Below are 22,015 nucleotides of genomic sequence, written 5' to 3'. Positions count from 1 at the left end.
GTTGGTCATACTATTATACTGTCGGTCATACGGTCATGTGAGAATGTGAAAATCCCTTCTCACTGTCTCTCCCCTCACATCATATTTAATGTGGTATTTGGACTTCCGGAGCACTAGGGGGCAGAAGGTTAACCCCGCCTTGGCCAGGGAAGTTCCCCTTATTATTGGTATGGCCCAATCAGTCCACCTGGGACTTATTGGCTTATATAAGGGGAGTCTCATTTTGTGGTAGAGGGGGAAGGTGTTGGCTTGACAAGAGGCCAGTACTAGAGCACATGGTATATGTGGCTTCTAGGCTGATGGCTAGGCTGATGGCTAGGCTGATGGCTAGGCTGATGGCTAGGCTGATGGCTAGGCTGATGGCTGTTATACCGTAGGACCCCGTTATTGTTGCTGGCAACTATATTTATTATTATTTTTATTCTGACTTTTTGGCTCCAAAAGTTATAAAAATTGGCAGGCTTGTAGAACTCATAAAGTTAGTTAAGGAATCAAAAGATGGGCCAGAAAAACACATAGGTGGCGCTATCACAAGGCCTTGAAGTTCAGGACTTCAACAGGCTGCCATTACCACTAGGAAGGTGCAATGTGTATGAAACTTGGTATACATGCACCATTTCTCATGATGAACAACTTTCACATTGCAACCCATATGGTCAGACCATTGGGATATAGTGCAGTGACCACAACTTGACCAAACACCCACACATTAACTCCTTTGGTGCTGAAAGTGGGAAAAGCTCCAAACTTGGCACACATGTACCAGGTCACTGTGGGACTATAGGGTGATCAAATAATAGCAATAAGGCAAAAGATGGCAGAAATATGTATTTTAAAGTGAAATACATGCATATGTATACAGCTCTACAACATGTTTAAACAGCTCCAACATTGCATCCAAAAGACCTAGGCCCAGCTGTTGAATGTGGCTATTAAGAGGAGATTCCATAGTATACCCATGCCAAATTTGAAGACTATATCTGAAAAAACAACCAAAAAACATTAGTTTGAAGTTCTCCCTTCTGAACCATGGCCTCTCTACAATGCAGGCTGGGCCTTAAAGGGGTACACACGTTATTTCGCAAACATCCGTTTGACAGTGGATTTTGACACAGTAGGCTTTAGAAACATGGTTGGTGATTGTTTTGATAGGTAAACTGCCGGAAAACCAGTTTTTAAGGCATACCAATGCATATTACCATACTAACCAAGCTCACCATACCTCCACATAGGAAAGACTTATATTTCTCAAAATATACTCCAATCTGCCCTTGGCAGTCTACGGTCATACTGTCGGTCATACTGTCAAACTGTCATATTGTCGTTCATACAGTCATACTGTCATACTTTTGTTCATACAGTCATACGGTCATACTGTCAGTTATACAGTCATACTGTTGGTCATACTGTCATACAGTCATACTGTCTGTCATACTGTCGGTCATAGTGTTGGTCGTACTGTCATACTGTCGGTCATACAGTCATACAGTTGGTCATACTGTCATACAGTTGGTCATACTGTCATACTGTCTGTCATACTGTCATGTGAGAATGTCAAAATCTCTTCTCACTGTCTCTCCCCTCACATCATATTTAATGTGGTATTTGGACTTCCGGAGCACTAGGGGGCAGAAGGTTAACCCGGCCTTGGCCAGGGAAGTTCCCCTTATTATTGGTATGGCCCAATCAGTCCACCTGGGACTCATTGGCTTATATAAGGAGAGTCTCATTTTGTGGCAGGTGCTTGCTTGACAAGAGGCCAGTACTAGAGCACATGGTATATGTGATGGCTAGGCTGATGGCTAGGCTGATGGCTAGGCTGATGGCTAGGCTGATGGCTGTTATACCGTAGGACCCCGTTATTGTTGCTGGCAACTATATTTTTTATCCTGACTTTTTGGCTCCAAAAGTTATAAAAATTGGCAGGCTTGTAGAACTCAAAGTTAGTAAAGGAATCAAAAGATGGTCCAGAATAACACATAGGTGGCGCTATAACAAGGCCTTGAAGTTCAGGACTTCAACAGGCTGCCATTACCACTAGGAAGGTACAATTTGTATGAAACTTGGTATACATGCACCATTTCTCATGATGAACAACTTTCACATTGCAACCCATATGGTCAGACCATTGGGATATAGTGCAGTGACCACAACTTGACCAAACACCCACACATTAACTTCTTTGGTGCTGAAAGTGGGAAAAGCTCCAAACTTGGCACACATGTACCAGGTCACTGTGGGACTATAGGGTGATCAAATAATAGCAATAAGGCAAAAGATGGCAGAGATATGTATTTTAAAGTGAAATACATGCATATGTATACAGCTCTACAACATGTTTAAACAGCTCCAACATTGCATCCAAAAGACCTAGGCCCAGCTCTTGAATGTGGCTATTAAGAGGAGATTCCATAGTATACCCATGCCAAATTTGAAGACTATATCTGAAAAAACAACCAAAAAACATTAGTTTGAAGTTCTCCCTTCTGAACCATGGCCTCTCTACAATGCAGGCTGGGCCTTAAAGGGGTACACACGTTATTTCGCAAACATCTGTTTGACAGTGGATTTTGACACAGTAGGCTTTAGAAACATGGTTGGTGATTGTTTTGATATGTTAACTGCCGGAAAACCAGTTTTTAAGGCATACCAATGCATATTACCATACCAACCAAGCTCACCATACCTCCACATAGGAAAGACTTATATTTCTCAAAATATACTCCAATCTGCCCTTGGCAGTCTACAGTCATACTGTCGGTCATACCGTCATACTGTCATATTGTCGTTCATACAGTCATACGGTCATACTGTCATACTTTCGTTCATACAGTCATACTGTCGGTTATACAGTCATACTGTTGGTCATACTGTCTGTCATACTGTCATACTGTCTGTCATACAGTTGGTCATACTATTATACTGTCGGTCATACGGTCATGTGAGAATGTGAAAATCCCTTCTCACTGTCTCTCCCCTCACATCATATTTAATGTGGTATTTGGACTTCCGGAGCACTAGGGGGCAGAAGGTTAACCCCGCCTTGGCCAGGGAAGTTCCCCTTATTATTGGTATGGCCCAATCAGTCCACCTGGGACTTATTGGCTTATATAAGGGGAGTCTCATTTTGTGGTAGAGGGGGAAGGTGCTGGCTTGACAAGAGGCTAGTACTAGAGCACATGGTATATGTGGCTGCTAGGCTGATGGCTAGGCTGGTGGCTAGGCTGGTGGCTAGGCTGGTGGCTAGGCTGGTGGCTAGGCTGGTGGCTAGGCTGGTGGCTAGGCTGGTGGCTGTTATACCGTAGGACCCCGTTATTGTTGCTGGCAACTATATTTAGGGGTCCTACGGAATCCGTAGGAAACCTATTGTATTCGTTAGTATTATTATTATTTTTATTCTGACTTTTTGGCTCCAAAAGTTATAAAAATTGGCAGGCTTATAGAACTCGTAAAGTTAGTAAAGGAATCAAAAGATGGGCCAGAATAACACATAGGTGGCGCTATAACAAGGCCTTGAAGTTCAGGACTTCAACAGGCTGCCATTACCACTAGGAAGGTACAATTTGTATGAAACTTGGTATACATGCACCATTTCTCATGATGAACAACTTTCACATTGCAACCCATATGGTCAGGCCATTGGGATATAGTGCAGTGACCACAACTTGACCAAACACTCACACATTAACTCCTTTGGTGCTGAAAGTGGGAAAAGCTCCAAACTTGGCACACATGTACCAGGTCACTGTGGGACTATGGGGTGATCAAAAAATAGCAATAAGCCAAAAGACGGCAGAGATATGTATTTTAAAGTGAAATACATGCATATGTATACAGCTCTACAACACATTTAAACATCTCCAACATTGCATCCAAAACACCTAGGCCCAGCTGTTGAATGTGGCTATTAAGAGGAGATTCCATAGTATACCCATGCCAAATTTGAAGACATTATCTGAAAAAACAATCAAATAACATTAGTTTGAAGTTCTCCCTTCTGATCCATGGCCTCACTACAATGCAGGATGGGCCTTAAAGGGGTACACACGTTATTTCGCAAACATCCGTTTGACAGTGGATTTTGACACAGTAGGCTTTAGTAACATGGTTGGTGATTGTTTTGATATGTTAACTGCCGGAAAACCAGTTTTTAAGGCATACCAATGCATATTACCATACCAACCAAGCTCACCATACCTCCACATAGGAAAGACTTAGATTTCTCAAAATATACTCCAATCCGCCCTTGGCAGTCTACGGTCATACTGTCGGTCATACGGTCATACTGTCATACTGTCGTTCATACAGTCATATGGTCATACTGTCATACTGTCGGTCATACTGTCATGTGAGAATGTGAAAATCCCTTCTCACTGTCTCTCCCCTCACATCATATTTAATGTGGTATTTGGACTTCCGGAGCACTAGGGGGCAGAAGGTTAACCCCGCCTTGGCCAGGGAAGTTCCCCTTATTATTGGTATGGCCCAATCAGTCCACCTGGGACTGATTGGCTTATATAAGGGGAGTCTCATGTTGTGGCAGAGGGGGAAGGTGCTAGCTTGACAAGAGGCCAGTACTGGAGCACATGGTATATGTGGCTAGGCTGATGGCTAGGCTGATGGCTAGGCTGATGGCTAGGCTGATGGCTAGGCTGATGGCTAGGCTGATGGCTGTTATACCGTAGGACCCCGTTATTGTTGCTGGCAACTATATTTATTATTATTATTATTATTTTTATTCTGACTTTTTGGCTCCAAAAGTTATAAAAATTGGCAGGCTTGTAGAACTCATAAAGTTAGTAAAGGAATCAAAAGATGGTCCAGAATAACACATAGGTGGCGCTATAACAAGGCCTTGAAGTTCAGGACTTCAACAGGCTGCCATTACCACTAGGAAGGTACAATTTGTATGAAACTTGGTATACATGCACCATTTCTCATGATGAACAACTTTCACATTGCAACCCATATGGTCAGACCATTGGGATATAGTGCAGTGACCACAACTTGACCAAACACCCACACATTAACTCCTTTGGTGCTGAAAGTGGGAAAAGCTCCAAACTTGGCACACATGTACCAGGTCACTGTGGGACTATAGGGTGATCAAATAATAGCAATAAGGCAAAAGATGGCAGAGATATGTATTTTAAAGTGAAATACATGCATATGTATACAGCTCTACAACATGTTTAAACAGCTCCAACATTGCATCCAAAAGACCTAGGCCCAGCTGTTGAATGTGGCTATTAAGAGGAGATTCCATAGTATACCCATGCCAAATTTGAAGACTATATCTGAAAAAACAACCAAAAAACATTAGTTTGAAGTTCTCCCTTCTGAACCATGGCCTCTCTACAATGCAGGCTGGGCCTTAAAGGGGTACACACGTTATTTCGCAAACATCTGTTTGACAGTGGATTTTGACACAGTAGGCTTAAGAAACATGGTTGGTGATTGTTTTGATATGTTAACTGCCGGAAAACCAGTTTTTAAGGCATACCAATGCATATTACCATACCAACCAAGCTCACCATACCTCCACATAGGAAAGACTTATATTTCTCAAAATATACTCCAATCTGCCCTTGGCAGTCTAGAGTCATACTGTCGGTCATACTGTCATACTGTCATATTGTCGTTCATACAGTCATACGGTCATACTGTCATACTTTTGTTCATACAGTCATACGGTCATACTGTCAGTTATACAGTCATACTGTTGGTCATACTGTCATACAGTCATACTGTCATACTGTCGGTCATAGTGTTGGTCGTACTGTCATACTGTCGGTAATACAGTTGGTCATACTGTCATACTGTCTGTCATACTGTCATGTGAGTGTCAAAATCTCTTCTCACTGTCTCTCCCCTCACATCATATTTAATGTGGTATTTGGACTTCCGGAGCACTAGGGGGCAGAAGGTTAACCCCGCCTTGGCCAGGGAAGTTCCCCTTATTATTGGTATGGCCCAATCAGTCCACCTGGGACTCATTGGCTTATATAAGGGGAGTCTCATTTTGTGGTAGGTGCTTGCTTGACAAGAGGCCAGTACTAGAGCACATGGTATATGTGGCGGCTAGGCTGATGGCTAGGCTGATGGCTAGGCTGATGGCTAGGCTGATGGCTAGGCTGGTGGCTAGGCTGATGGCTAGGCTGGTGGCTAGGCTGGTGGCTAGGCTGGTGGCTAGGCTGGTGGCTAGGCTGGTGGCTAGTTATTATTTTTATTCTGACTTTTTGGCTCCAAAAGTTATAAAAATTGGCAGGCTTATAGAACTCGTAGAGTTAGTTAAGGAATCAAAAGATGCGCCAGAATAACACATAGGTGGCGCTATAACAAGGTCTTGAAGTTCAGGACTTCAACAGGCTGCCATTACCACTAGGAAGGTGCAATTTGTATGAAACTTGGTATACATGCACCATTTGTCATAATGAACAACTTTCTCATTGCAACCCATATGGTCAGACCATTGGGATATAGTGCAGTGACCACAACTTGACCAAACACCCACACATTAACTCCTTTGGTGCTGAAAGTGGGAAAAGCTCCAAACTTGGCACACATGTACCAGGTCACTGTGGGACTATAGGGTGATCAAATAATAGCAATAAGGCAAAAGATGGCAGAAATATGTATTTTAAAGTGAAATACATGCATATGTATACAGCTCTACAACATGTTTAAACAGCTCCAACATTGCATCCAAAAGACCTAGGCCCAGCTGTTGAATGTGGCTATTAAGAGGAGATTCCATAGTATACCCATGCCAAATTTGAAGACTATATCTGAAAAAACAACCAAAAAACATTAGTTTGAAGTTCTCCCTTCTGAACCATGGCCTCTCTACAATGCAGGCTGGGCCTTAAAGGGGTACACACGTTATTTCGCAAACATCCGTTTGACAGTGGATTTTGACACAGTAGGCTTTAGAAACATGGTAGGTGATTGTTTTGATATGTTAACTGCCGGAAAACCAGTTTTTAAGGCATACCAATGCATATTACCATACTAACCAAGCTCACCATACCTCCACATAGGAAAGACTTATATTTCTCAAAATATACTCCAATCTGCCCTTGGCAGTCTACGGTCATACTGTCGGTCATACTGTCAAACTGTCATATTGTCGTTCATACAGTCATACTGTCATACTTTTGTTCATACAGTCATACGGTCATACTGTCAGTTATACAGTCATACTGTTGGTCATACTGTCATACAGTCATACTGTCTGTCATACTGTCATACTGTCGGTCATAGTGTTGGTCGTACTGTCATACTGTCGGTCATACAGTTGGTCATACAGTCATACAGTTGGTCATACAGTCATACAGTTGGTCATACTGTCATACTGTCTGTCATACTGTCATGTGAGTGTCAAAATCTCTTCTCACTGTCTCTCCCCTCACATCATATTTAATGTGGTATTTGGACTTCCGGAGCACTAGGGGGCAGAAGGTTAACCCCGCCTTGGCCAGGGAAGTTCCCCTTATTATTGGTATGGCCCAATCAGTCCACCTGGGACTCATTGGCTTATATAAGGGGAGTCTCATTTTGGGGCAGGTGCTTGCTTGACAAGAGGCCAGTACTAGAGCACATGGTATATGTGGCGGCTAGGCTGATGGCTAGGCTGATGGCTAGGCTGATGGCTAGGCTGATGGCTAGGCTGATGGCTAGGCTGATGGCTAGGCTGATGGCTAGGCTGATGGCTAGGCTGATGGCTAGGCTGATGGCTGTTATACCGTAGGACCCCGTTATTGTTGCTGGCAACTATATTATTTAATGTGGTATTTGGACTTCCGGAGCACTAGGGGGCAGAAGGTTAACCCCGCCTTGGCCAGGGAAGTTCCCCTTATTATTGGTATGGCCCAATCAGTCCACCTGGGACTTATTGGCTTATATAAGGGGAGTCTCATTTTGTGGTAGAGGGGGAAGGTGTTGGCTTGACAAGAGGCCAGTACTAGAGCACATGGTATATGTGGCTGCTAGGCTGATGGCTAGGCTGATGGCTAGGCTGATGGCTAGGCTGATGGCTAGGCTGATGGCTAGGCTGATGGCTAGGCTGATGGCTAGGCTGGTGGCTAGGCTGGTGGCTAGGCTGGTGGCTAGGCTGGTGGCTAGGCTGGTGGCTGTTATACCGTAGGACCCCGTTATTGTTGCTGGCAACTATATTTAGGGGTCCTACGGAATCCGTAGGAAACCTATTGTATTCGTTAGTATTATTAGGGGTCCTACGGAATCCGTAGGAAACCTATTGTATTCGTTAGTATTATTATTATTATTATTATTATTATTATTATTTTTATCCTGACTTTTTGGCTCCAAAAGTTATAAAAATTGGCAGGCTTGTAGAACTCGTAAAGTTAGTAAAGGAATCAAAAGATGGTCCAGAATAACACATAGGTGGCGCTATAATAAGGCCTTGAAGTTCAGGACTTCAACAGGCTGCCATTACCACTAGGAAGGTGCAATTTGTATGAAACTTGGTATACATGCACCATTTCTCATGATGAACAACTTTCACATTGCAACCCATATGGTCAGACCATTGGGATATAGTGCAGTGACCACAACTTGACCAAACACTCACACATTAACTGCTTTTGTGGTGAAAGTGGGAAAAGCTCCAAACTTGGCACACATGTACCAGGTCACTGTGGGACTATAGGCTGATTAAATAATAGCAATAAGGCAAAAGACGGCAGAGATATGCATTTTAAAGTGAAATACATGCACATGTATACAGCTGTACAACACGTTTAAACAGCTCCAACATTGAATCCAAAACACGTAGGCTCAGCTGTTGAATGTGGCTATTAAGAGGAGATTCCATAGTATACCCATGCCAAATTTGAAGACTATATCTGAAAAAACAATCAAAAAACATTCGTTTGAAGTTCTCCCTTCTGAACCATGGCCTCACTACAATGCAGGATGGGCCTTAAAGGGGTACACACGTTATTTTGCAAACATCCGTTTGACAGTGGATTTTGACACAGTAGGCTTTAGTAACATGGTTGGTGATTGTTTTGATATGTTAACTGCCGGAAAACCAGTTTTTAAGGCATACCAATGCATATTACCATACCAACCAAGCTCACCATACCTCCACATAGGAAAGACTTATATTTCTCAAAATATACTCCAATCTGCCCTTGGCAGTCTACAGTCATACTGTCGGTCATACTGTCATATTGTCGTTCATACAGTCATACGGTCATACTGTCATACTTTTGTTCATACAGTCATACGGTCATACTGTCAGTTATACAGTCATACTGTTGGTCATACTGTCATACAGTCATACTGTCATACTGTCATACTGTCGTCATAGTATTGGTCGTACTGTCATACTGTCGGTAATACAGTTGGTCATACAGTCATACAGTTGGTCATACAGTCATACAGTTGGTCATACTGTCATACTGTCTGTCATACTGTCATGTGAGTGTCAAAATCTCTTCTCACTGTCTCTCCCCTCACATCATATTTAATGTGGTATTTGGACTTCCGGAGCACTAGGGGGCAGAAGGTTAACCCCGCCTTGGCCAGGGAAGTTCCCCTTATTATTGGTATGGCCCAATCAGTCCACCTGGGACTCATTGGCTTATATAAGGGGAGTCTCATTTTGTGGTAGGTGCTTGCTTGACAAGAGGCCAGTACTAGAGCACATGGTATATGTGGCGGCTAGGCTGATGGCTAGGCTGATGGCTAGGCTGATGGCTAGGCTGATGGCTAGGCTGGTGGCTAGGCTGGTGGCTAGGCTGGTGGCTAGGCTGGTGGCTAGGCTGGTGGCTGTCATACCGTAGGACCCCGTTATTGTTGCTGGCAACTATATTTATTATTATTTTTATTCTGACTTTTTGGCTCCAAAAGTTATAAAAATTGGCAGGCTTGTAGAACTCATAAAGTTAGTAAAGGAATCAAAAGATGGTCCAGAATAATACATAGGTGGCGCTATAACAAGGCCTTGAAGTTCAGGACTTCAACAGGCTGCCATTACCACTAGGAAGGTACAATTTGTATGAAACTTGGTATACATGCACCATTTGTCATGATGAACAACTTTCACATTGCAACCCATATGGTCAGACCATTGGGATATAGTTCAGTGACCACAACTTGACCAAACACCCACACATTAACTCCTTTGGTGCTGAAAGTGGGAAAAGCTCCAAACTTGGCACACATGTACCAGGTCACTGTGGGACTATAGGGTGATCAAATAATAGCAATAAGGCAAAAGATGGCAGAGATATGTATTTTAAAGTGAAATACATGCATATGTATACAGCTCTACAACATGTTTAAACAGCTCCAACATTGCATCCAAAAGACCTAGGCCCAGCTGTTGAATGTGGCTATTAAGAGGAGATTCCATAGTATACCCATGCCAAATTTGAAGACTATATCTGAAAAAACAACCAAAAAACATTAGTTTGAAGTTCTCCCTTCTGAACCATGGCCTCTCTACAATGCAGGCTGGGCCTTAAAGGGGTACACACGTTATTTCGCAAACATCTGTTTGACAGTGGATTTTGACACAGTAGGCTTAAGAAACATGGTTGGTGATTGTTTTGATATGTTAACTGCCGGAAAACCAGTTTTTAAGGCATACCAATGCATATTACCATACCAACCAAGCTCACCATACCTCCACATAGGAAAGACTTATATTTCTCAAAATATACTCCAATCTGCCCTTGGCAGTCTACAGTCATACTGTCGGTCATACTGTCATACTGTCATATTGTCGTTCATACAGTCATACGGTCATACTGTCATACTTTTGTTCATACAGTCATACGGTCATACTGTCAGTTATACAGTCATACTGTTGGTCATACTGTCATACAGTCATACTGTCATACTGTCGGTCATAGTGTTGGTCGTACTGTCATACTGTCGGTAATACAGTTGGTCATACAGTCATACAGTTGGTCATACTGTCATACTGTCTGTCATACTGTCATGTGAGTGTCAAAATCTCTTCTCACTGTCTCTCCCCTCACATCATATTTAATGTGGTATTTGGACTTCCGGAGCACTAGGGGGCAGAAGGTTAACCCCGCCTTGGCCAGGGAAGTTCCCCTTATTATTGGTATGGCCCAATCAGTCCACCTGGGACTCATTGGCTTATATAAGGGGAGTCTCATTTTGTGGTAGGTGCTTGCTTGACAAGAGGCCAGTACTAGAGCACATGGTATATGTGGCGGCTAGGCTGGCGGCTAGGCTGGCGGCTAGGCTGGCGGCTAGGCTGGCGGCTAGGCTGGCGGCTAGGCTGGCGGCTAGGCTGGCGGCTAGGCTGGCGGCTGTTATACCGTAGGACCCCGTTATTGTTGCTGGCAACTATATTTATTATTATTAACATTGGTGTCTGTCTGTATGACATGTGATTGTAAAACAATAACATTCACATCCTTTTATTATTTTTGATGGATGGTTTCTGAATGTATTTATTGTATCTTAATGTGATCTCAACTCATTGGATGTTAATGGATTGATTGTTTCGACTGTGTTCTGCTGACCCATGTCCTCAGCTAATGAGGATCCTTTAATAGGCTATATGCACGCAATACTTCCGCATTGGTCTCAGAATGCTTCTACAAATCCAGTTCCGGTGTCGATTTCTGCGACCCACTGAAAAGTGTGACCCAAGGCGGCGCTGTTTTTATTTTAACATGCACAAGTTTGAAGCGTAGACAGGCATGAAGTCAGCACCTTAACTAACCATCTCTAACTAGTACCTAAACTAACCATCTCTAACCCAACACCTAAACTAAACTAACCATCTCTAACCTGTCTAATTTCTAGAAGGGGGGTGGTGAGTGACAGGGGGGGGACCAATCAGCAGCACTTCTCGGGGAGCTGGGCGGGCTGATCGGAGAGGGGCGTGGTGTCGTTGCCGGGGGCGACGGGTGCCTCCACGTCCACACGCTCCGCCATCTTGAGGCAGATGAGGTCGACGAGGCGCTCGAACACCTGCTGCACGTTGACATCCTCCTTAGCACTGACCTCGAAGTGCTCCACCCCTACACACACACACACACACACACACAGAAAAAAAACACACACACACTTGGAGCTGCTGGTGTTTACCGGCCTTCAGGTTCATACTGTCAATCACTCATCCCTTTATTCACTCATTCATCCCTTCATTCACTCACTCATCTCTTCATTTGATACTTTAATTCCCCAGAACCTGCTCTTTGTAATGCAATACTTAGTAGAATAGTAGTACTAGTAATACTAGTAATAGTAGTACTCTGTATCTTGTTTGTTGTTACCAGGGCCCACCCAGCTGCTTAGCCAGGGGCACACCACTATGCTCACTATGCTAACCCCCAATGCTAAAAATGCTAATCACTAGCTTAGCCACCCTGCTAACCATGCTAATCAGAATGTTAGCCACCATGCTAGCAGGCCTCACCCAGCTGCTCGGCCAGCTCCGCCCCCTTCTCCGCGGGCACCACCCTCTCCTCGTCCAGGTCGCACTTGTTCCCAACCAGGATCACCTGAGCGTCGTCCCAGGAGTACGTCCTCACCTGCGTCGCCCTGGGAGACGCACACGCATGAGTGTACAGGCAAGCACACACAAGCACACACGTGCACTCAAGCACGCAAACAGAAGCACGCACAACCACACACACACACACACACACACACACACACTAGATGACATAATAAGAATCCTCTGTCAGATCCAATCGCTCCGACACATCAACTAGAGACGGGCTGGGAGGGGCAGGGTTTACACTTCAACCCATTAAGAGGGGTTGAAGTGGGCGGGGTTAAGAGAGCCTGAAGGTGGTGGGGTTAAGAGGGGTTGAAGTGGGCGGGGTTAAGAGGGGTTGAAGTGGGCGGGGTTAAGAGAGCCTGAAGGTGGTGGGGTTAAGAGGGGTTGAAGTGGGCGGGGTTAAGAGGGGTTGAAGTGGGCAGGGCTGAAGTGTGAGGGGTTAAGAGAGGCTGAAGGGGGTGGGGTTGATAGGGGTTGAGGAGGGCGGGGTTGAAGTGGGCGGGGCTGAAGCAGGCGGGGCTAAGGAGGGCGGGGTTGAGGAGGGCAGGGCTGAGGAGGGCGGGGTCACCCCACCAGTCCTGGACGGCGCTGAAGGAGGCCTTGTTTGTGATGTCGTACATCAGGACGAAGCCCACGGCGCCGCGGTAGAACGACGTGGTGATGGTCCGGTACCGCTCCTGGCCCGCCGTGTCCTGCACACACACACACACGCACACGCACACAGACACACGCTATAAAACACACAAACACACTTACACATTGATGTTTGCACAAAATATTGTGTGTGTGCGTGCGTGCGTGCGTGCGTGCGTTGTCTATTTTGACTCTTTCAGACAAGATCACTTGGTATTGATTAGCCCAACTGAGTGGGTTCCTCTGAGCCAGTTCTGCTCACCCAGATCTGCAGCTTCACCCTCTGGTCGCGCCGCTGGACGGTCTTCACCTTGAAGTCGACGCCAACCGTGCTGACGAAGGCGGGGCCGAAGGCGTCGGTGGCGTAGCACAGCAGGAAGGAGCTCTTCCCCACGCTGCTGTTCCCGACGAGCAGCAACTTGAACACGTGGTCAGCGCCGCTAAGAAGAGCGCCGCGGTCCGATGTGCCGCTGCCTGGCTCAAAGGTGGCCATCTGGAGGGGGAGGAAGGGGAGGAGCCACCCTTCATCAGGACGGGAGGCGAGCCCTTCAGCACTGCTACTAACAGCTAGCAGCTAACAGCTAGCTAACAAGGTGACGTTAGCTATCCATTAATAATTAATTAGCAATTAGCAATTAATTAATTAAGAGATTTACAATTTTATGATGTGGTGATGTTGGGACATTAATAGTTTTATGTTGTGATGTTAGGACATTAATAGTTTTATGTTGTGATGTTAGGACATTAATAGTTTTATGTTCTGATGTTAGGATATTAATAGTTTTATGTGGTGATGTTAGGATATTAATAGTTTTATGTGGTGATGTTAGGACATTAATAGTTTTATGTTGTGATGTTAGGATATTAATAGTTTTATGTTGTGGTGATGTTAGGACATTAATAGTTTCATGTTGTGGTGATGTTAGGACATTGAGAGTTTTATGTGGTGATGTTAGGACATTAATAGTTTTATGTGGTGATGTTAGGACATATGTGGTATTTCATTAATACCCAGGATCAGATGTTATAATCCCTTGTGCCAAAATCCAAGGAAAACACATATTCAGTGGCCCCTGTCCAAACCAACCTTACAAGCACGCTGGCTACCAAACTACCAACCAAAGGTGAAAAACACGATAAAAATAATAATAATAAAAAATAAAAAATTACAGTACAATGTACCTATCCTATCCTATGGCTATCACAGCTTAAAAACAGCAATGCCACCTTCAACAGACCCAGGCTCCGTTTAAGTGCGAGCTCCAGGTTGTGACAATGCCCCCCTGACCAAACCAACCTTATAAGCACACTGGCTACTAAGCTACCAACCAAGGGTGAAAAACACAGCAATGTGGTGATGTTAGGATATTAATAGTTTTATGTTGCGGAGATGTTAGGACATTAATAGTTTTATGTGGTGATGTTTATGATAATATAGAAGCAGGATATATTGTCATGATAAGCAGCTTGGTAGACAGAGCTGTTTAGCAGGTTTCGGTTTATATCATGCCAGAAAGACAGGCCTAGTGTGTACTAATACCAGTACTAGGACACACCCTAACCCTATTACCAGTAATAATGACCAGTAGTGTGTACTAATACCAGCACAAGGACACACCCTAACCCTATTACCAGTAATAATGACCAGTAGTGTGTACTAATACTAGCACTAGGACACATCCTAACCCTATAACCAGTACTAATGACCAGTAGTGTGTACTTATACCAGTACTAATGATCAGTAGTGTGCACTAATACCTAGCAATATTGTTACAATGAATTAACTTCACATGTATTAAGTAGTGTGTAATACAGAAGTATTATGTACCAATGACGTATATAACCTTCTAAAAATGTAGTCTGTACACACACAGTAGAAGCCCATGATGTAGTGTACTAATACAATAGTATGTACTTACACACAGTAGCTATACTATTACTAATATAATAGCATGCAGTATTGTGTACTTATTACCTTCAGAAACTTTTTCCAGGTCTCACCTGTAGTTTGTACTAATACAATAGTATGCAGCATCATGTAGTAACTCACACACACACACACACACACACACACACACACACACACACACACACACACACACACACACACACACACACACACACACACACACACACACACACACACACACACACACACACACACACACACACACACACATTAATTCAGCAGTATGCAGTATTGTGTACTAATTAACTTCAGATACTTGTTCCAGGTCTCACCTGTGGAGCCAAAGCTTTCTTCCTCCTCAATAAATGACGGGATTAATTTTTCGCGCAGTTGAACCCGAAGTTTCTCTGCAATAATTTCAATATAAAAAAGTTTAAAACTATCGCGGTGCGTTTCTCTGCAGATATATTAAGTCTTCATCCGCCGTCCGCCTCCATAGAAATAACGCGTCGCGCTGAACGGAGCGCTCCTCCAGGCTCGTGCTCTTAGCCAATCAGCCGCACGTTCTCCAGGCGCATCCTCTTAGCCAATCAGCCGCCAGTTCTCCAGTCTTAGCCAATCAGCGGCCCGTTCACACATGACTCATGACTGGATCATCAGCGCAAAAAAGGCAACAACACGTGTGGAAGGTAGGCTTTATTTTTATTACACACAATTAACCAACACATATAGAACCCCAGGAGGTCCTCCGCTTCCTGCGGAGGTCGCTGCAGTTCCGCGCCGCGGCCACTGGGGGGTGGCAGAGCTCAGTTGGACGAGACATGACGGCCTGAGAGACTAGGCTCAGTATCTCTGTCATAGTGTTCTCTCAGTCTATCATCGGGTCTCTCTCTCATTGGCTTAGTCACTCTGTCTGCTTAGTCTCCTGCTTCTCTCTCCCTCAGTCTCTCCCCCCTAGTCTCTCGCCCTACCCCCCAGCCCGCTCTCCTCCAGCTCCTCTATCACCGCCGTGTGCTGGAAGCCGGCGGGGGCATGGTTAAAGCTCTCCACCAATCGGAACGTCTCCGGCCGCAGGCTTCCGTAGAACAGCTGCACCTGATTGGCCAGACACTGGGCCTGATGCACGGTCTGACACACACACACACACACAAACGTAAGGGTTCCTGAGGAGGATGTCACTAAGCGGTTTAACAAAGTAAAAGTCACACACACACACACACACACACACACACACACACACACACACACACACACACACACACACACACACACACACACACACACACACACACACACACACACACACACACACACACACACACGGTTCTCTGCGTTCAGAACCAAGATGGTGGCTGGGCGGGTCCAGAGGGCGATTGATTGGCCGGACTCACCATGACCTTGGGGTCCCTCTCGGCGGTCATTAGGACTATGCCCCTTTCTTGCAGCTCAGGGAAGTGATACAGGACCAGCTGGCTGGGGGCCCGCCCCCCCAGCACCTGGGGACCAATGAGAGCACAGCCCGGAGTCAGCAGCCAATCACAGAGCACATCTCGAGCCAGCTAGAGCCGGACGTGAGGAGGGAGGACATGAGGAGGTAGGAGATAAGGAGGTAGGGTACAGGAGGTAGAGGTAGGAGATAAGGAGGTAGGGTACAGGAGGTAGAGCTAGGAGATAAGGAGGTAGGGTAGAGGAGGTAGGAGATAAGGAGGTAGGGTATAGGAGGTAGGAGATAAGGAAGTAGAGGAGGTAGGAGATAAGGAGGTAGGGTAGAGGAGGTAGGAGATAAGGAGGTAGAGGAAAAGGGGGTAGGGTATAGGAGGTAGGAGATAAGGAGGTAGAGGAGGTACCTGAGCGTTGATCAGGGAGGTGAAGTGCAGCTGGTGACCGGACCACTCCCCCAAGAAGAACTCGTACCCCTCCGCCTGGGGCAGGGCAAACAGGAACTACAACCACACGGTGCTGTTAGTGTGTGTGTGTGTGTGTGTGTGTGTGTGTGTGTGTGTGTGTGTGTGTGTGTGTGTGTGTGTGTGTGTGTGTGTGTGTGTGTGTGTGTGTGTGTGTGTGTGTTACCCTTGGACAGGACTCCGCTCTGCTGAACATGCGTCCAAACGTCTCCGTCTGGAAGACAGAGGAGGACATGAGTTGTAGAGAGAGGCTTCTAGAGAGGGTTCTAGAGAGAGGGTTCTGCTGGTGGAGGACTCACCGATATGACGGCACTGATGGTGTCCTTGGTGGAGTAGAACCTCATCCAGAGCTGGAACACATCAAGCCCTTCTAGAACATCAACCCTTCACAACAAGACCTTCTAGATGATCAAACCCTTCACATCAATACCTTCTAGAACATCAAACCCTTCACAACAAGCTAGTTATGTTAGTACTGGTAGAGAGGGCTAGTTCGGGTTGTACTGGTAGAGAGGGTTAGTTAGGGTAGTACTGGTAGAGAGGGTTAGTTATAGAGGGCTAGTTATAGAGGATTAGTTAGGGCAGAACTGGTAGAGAGGGTTACTTATAGATGGTTAGTTAGAGAGGGTTAGTTAGAGAGGGTTAGTTATAGAGGGCTAGTTATAGAGGGTTAGTTATAGAGGGTTAGTTAGGGTAGTACTGGTAGAGAGGGTTACTTATAGAGGGTTAGTTAGAGAGGGATAGTTATAGAGGGTTACTTATAGAGGGTTAGTTAGAGAGGGTAAGTTAAAAAGGGTTAGTTATAGAGGGTTAGTTAGAGAGGGCTAGTTAGAGAGGGCTAGTTAGTACCTCTGTGATCTCCTCTCCGGTCTTGTCCTGGACCAGGTCCAGGTCTAAGATGGACGCCAGCGTCTGGAACACGTGAGGGAGGTTAAGGTTAGTTAATGCTCATAGTCAATTATAGTTCAACCGTAACTAGTACTAGTTATACAGTACCTTGTAGGAGAGAGAGCGAGAGAGACACACACACACACACAGAGAGTGAGACAGACAGACAAAGACAGACCCCTGGTGTCTCCTCACCTTGTCTTTAGTGAATCCTCCTGTCTCTCCTCCGCTAGCAGCCAGATGGTCTCTCTTCTCCAGCTGAAACACACATGATGGTGACCCTCACCTCCACACTCCACACCTCCTCCACCTTCACCCTCTACACCTCCACCCTCACCTCCAACCTCTCCACCTCCACCCTCACTTCCACCCTCTACACCCTCCTCCCCCCATCTCTCCACCCTGCACCACCTCCTCCTCCATCTGCACCCTTACATCTCCACTCTTCACCACCTACCTCCACCTCCATCCTCCTGACGAACTCCGCCTGGCTGGCGCCCAGCTGCTCCACTCTGGACTCATGTCGCTGCTCCGCCTGCTTCTCCGCCTGCTTCTCCGCCTGCTTCTCCGCCCGCATCTGGAACTCCTCCGGTTTGGCTCTGGAAAGATGAACGCCCTTTTAAAGTGAGATGGCTCCACCCTCAGAGGCTCCGCCCCCTTGAGCTCCGCCCTCTGGGGTTCAACCCCCGCTACACCCCCCACCCCGTCTACTGATGATGGGAGGGGAGGGGAAACAAGGAGAGGAAACTAGGAGAGGAAAGTAAACATAGTATTACTATGAATTAGTATTTTTAGCACAGTACAGTGTTTCCCACACATAGGCCAATGTGTGGCGCTGCGCCACAGATTGAACAACGAGCGCCACAAATTGATTCCGCTTTTCTTATTTATTTTTACTTGAACGCGTTTTTTTAAATGTAACTCCGCCAGCCCGTAATCGCGCCCCGGTAATGCTGCCAGTCCGACATGTTCCCATTCCGACAGTCCTGTGCGTGTATGCAAATTAGCCATGTGCGCCAAACAGAAGAAGGGCCCTATCTTGCGCCCGGCGCAATTGACTTTCTACACCGACGCATGTGTCGTTGCTAGTTTGCACCCGGCGCAAAGCTGATCTTCCCCCGCAGCAACCAGGCACCACTACACTTGCATGTTAAATATTATGATGTCAAAGATTATTCATACGTGTGAAACTGCATAGAAATAGCGTGTGGATTGTGGAAACATTTTTTTCCCATAGGGCTGCATGAATGAACATGAATGAAGTATAGTAGGCTATGCCATGCGTTAAAATAATAATAACAATAATACATTCCAGCAAAGTATATTCCAGGCTTCCAAAACAAAATCTAGTTTTAGGGTAAATGATTGGTTAAATGATTTGGGAAAGAACAGCTGATACAGCGGTAAGTTGTAGGCCTACTTTTAAATCAATGCATCTGTACAGCAAACACATATGTTCTTGACCCAGACATCGTGTACAAGCCCATTACTTTTAGGATTGAAGAGTATTTGATCGTGAGAAAAAATATGGTTAGTTTTACCGCGAGTGAGTGTTTAAAAGAATGAATGAATGCGGGTGATGCTTGGTGCGCGTGTGTGTGCGCGCCCATCTGTCTAAACACACGCAAATTAAACACGTAAGTGTATGAGAAGGAAATCGAGTCAGTCGACCTGCGATAAGCGGCTGATTCTGAACGGACTCGTCTTCGAGATGGACGTGTTCTAACACATTTTTAATCAATGAAATGTTAACAAGTATACAACAGTATATATCTGACCATTTAATTTTCGAAATTTTAGGTGAAGCCGAGCTTCCCTTGCAGTCGAGAAGTCTCCACTACGAAAGAATGCAATGTATCCAACTAGCGGGATCTAAACAAACTAAGCTCCAGCGAATTACTACAATGCAGAAGTAGTGGAGAATGGCGAAACACAGCAACTCTAGCCTATTCTCAACCAAAATAAAACTAATCGCCGCCCGGTGCAGCAGTGTGAACTGCCCAGTTTTTAGAACGTCTCAAGCCCGTCTCGTCGCAAGGAGTCGCAAGGAGTTGCGAGTTGCAAGCAGTTGCGTCGCGAATCTTTGGTCTGAACTGGGCTTTAGCATTATAAGCAGTGGCGGTTTTAGGCACGGGCGAAAAACGAGACACAGGAGAAAGAAAATTATCCGCATTTTCTATTAACGATAATGCCCCCCCCCCCCCCTCAACAAATCCGCCACACATTGCTACCTGGTCTGTGGGAAACACTGACAGTATTAGTATGTATTAGTATATTATTAGTATGTACTAGTATAATAGTATTAGTATGTATTAGTATAGTATTAGTATGTACTAGTATTACAGTATTAGGATGCATTAGTATGTATTAGTATAGTATAAGTATGCATTAGTATGTACTAGTAGTATTATAGTATTAGTATGTATTTGTATTAGTATTTGTTAGTATGTACTAGTATTATAGTATTAGTATGTATTAGTATAGTATTAGTATAATATTATTATGTACTAGTATGTACTAGTATTAGTAAACAGTGAGAGGAGCCCACTCACCTCCGTGCCCTCTGGATCTTCTCCCGGTAGCGGCTGTAGAACGGGTTCTCCTCTAGCTCCTCCGGCTCCTCCGGCTCCCTCCTCAGGGAGAAGCTCCTAAAGTGCGCCGGGACCAGGCCGGGGATGAGCGGCCTGACGCCGCCGGCCCGCACCGCCAGGCGGCCGTTGAACCAACAGGCCATCTGCACCAGGGCCGCCATGTTTGCACCTCTTCCGTGCCGGACCTCCTCCCGGGAGCAACAGAAGGAAGGAACAAAGGTTCCGCAAACACCCCCTTTAGTATTTAAAACATAGTATACTATGTAGGCTACTAGTAGTATTTTAAGGACTGTATTAGTAAGAATTAGTAAGTTAGTATTAGTATGTATTGGTATTATGTATTAATATGGTTTGTGTTGTTTCTCATAAATTAAATGTATTTTATAAAGTATTACGAGTCAGAAGAGAAAAGCTCAGCGAGATGCATTTAAAAATAAATAAAATAAACTACACTAAATGATCACTATTTAAACAACCATAAAGGATCGTTCACCAGACCACTCTGTCATAATACAATAAAATAATATTGTTTATATTAATCAATGATATGGGTCAGGGTTGACTGTATGAATGTATACATATTTTGATTGAGATCTCAAAGCGCTAATAAAAACGTAAGTAAATCCCGGCAAAAAGTGTTATCTTGTTTATATTTGTGTTCAAGTGTAGTATATAGGCCTACTAAAACAATTATTCACCTCAGGCTCCGTGAATAGTGGGGAATAGCTATTCCCCACAATTCACGGATCTATAGATATATTCACTTAGGCTTCGGCGAATTAAAAAAAAAAATATATATATATATATATATGTATAAAGGAGGAGGAGAAGGGGCGGGTCCTCGTTAATGCCGTTGCCAAGGGAACGGCGTCACCCCGCCGGACTATAAAGTGAAGCGACGCTGACGTCTCGGACCCGCAGAGAGAGAGAGGAGACTCAAGACACACACACGCACACTGCTACACACACACATACACCGCTACACACACACCGCTATCACACATACACACGCACGCACGCACGCACACACACACACACACACACACACACACACACACACACACACACACACACACACACACACACACACACACACACACACACACACACACACAGGTCCTCCGCTCCTAAAATCGTCCGGAGTCCGCGCGCGCAGAATGCGATATGACGCGCAGCTGCAGAACAGGTAAATACACACACACACACACACACACACACACACACACACACACACACACACACACACACACACACACACACACACACACACACACACACACACACACACACACATACACACACACGCCTTGTTTCCATGTATTTAAAGCGTATTACTACTTATTGTTATTTGTATTTAAGAGGTAGTATTACTATCTATAATTAATATTTGAAGTGTAGCATTACTATGTATTATTAGTATTTTAAGCGCGGTATAAGTATGTATTAGTATCAGTATTTAGTGTGTATAAGTATGCATTAGTATTAGTATGTGAGTATGAGTATGTATTATGTATTAATATAGTATAGTATTATATTATTAGTATGTAGTAGTATAGTATAGTAATATGTA

General features: G+C 44.9%; 2 protein-coding genes across 2 annotated transcripts; both read right to left on the bottom strand.

Moving 5' to 3' along the window:
• Positions 1 to 11,850: 11,850 nt before the first annotated feature.
• Positions 11,851 to 15,885, bottom strand: rab3b (RAB3B, member RAS oncogene family; the record flags this gene model as incomplete). The annotated part of the gene is made up of 5 exons (XM_084473566.1): positions 11,851 to 12,035; positions 12,434 to 12,558; positions 13,094 to 13,212; positions 13,416 to 13,646; positions 15,787 to 15,885. 5 exons carry the CDS (start codon positions 15,883 to 15,885, stop codon positions 11,851 to 11,853), a joined length of 759 nt encoding a protein of 252 aa, XP_084329692.1.
• On the bottom strand, positions 15,744 to 20,631 carry atpaf1 (ATP synthase mitochondrial F1 complex assembly factor 1). Its single transcript, XM_084472530.1, has 9 exons — positions 20,407 to 20,631; positions 18,312 to 18,453; positions 18,050 to 18,112; positions 17,816 to 17,878; positions 17,266 to 17,316; positions 17,133 to 17,180; positions 16,910 to 17,005; positions 16,454 to 16,558; positions 15,744 to 16,190 (listed from the first exon to the last, which is right to left on the bottom strand). Exons 1-9 carry the CDS (start codon positions 20,604 to 20,606, stop codon positions 16,017 to 16,019), a joined length of 942 nt encoding a protein of 313 aa, XP_084328656.1. The 5' UTR covers positions 20,607 to 20,631; the 3' UTR covers positions 15,744 to 16,016.
• Between the last annotated feature and the right edge of the window lie 1,384 nt (positions 20,632 to 22,015).

This window comes from Micromesistius poutassou, assembly GCF_964030765.1.
Source record: "Micromesistius poutassou genome assembly, chromosome: 9".
In the NCBI taxonomy this organism is placed as follows: Eukaryota; Metazoa; Chordata; class Actinopteri; order Gadiformes; family Gadidae; genus Micromesistius; species Micromesistius poutassou.
The sequence above is the reverse complement of the archived record's forward strand: the minus strand, read 5'-3'. Positions and strand labels throughout refer to the sequence as shown.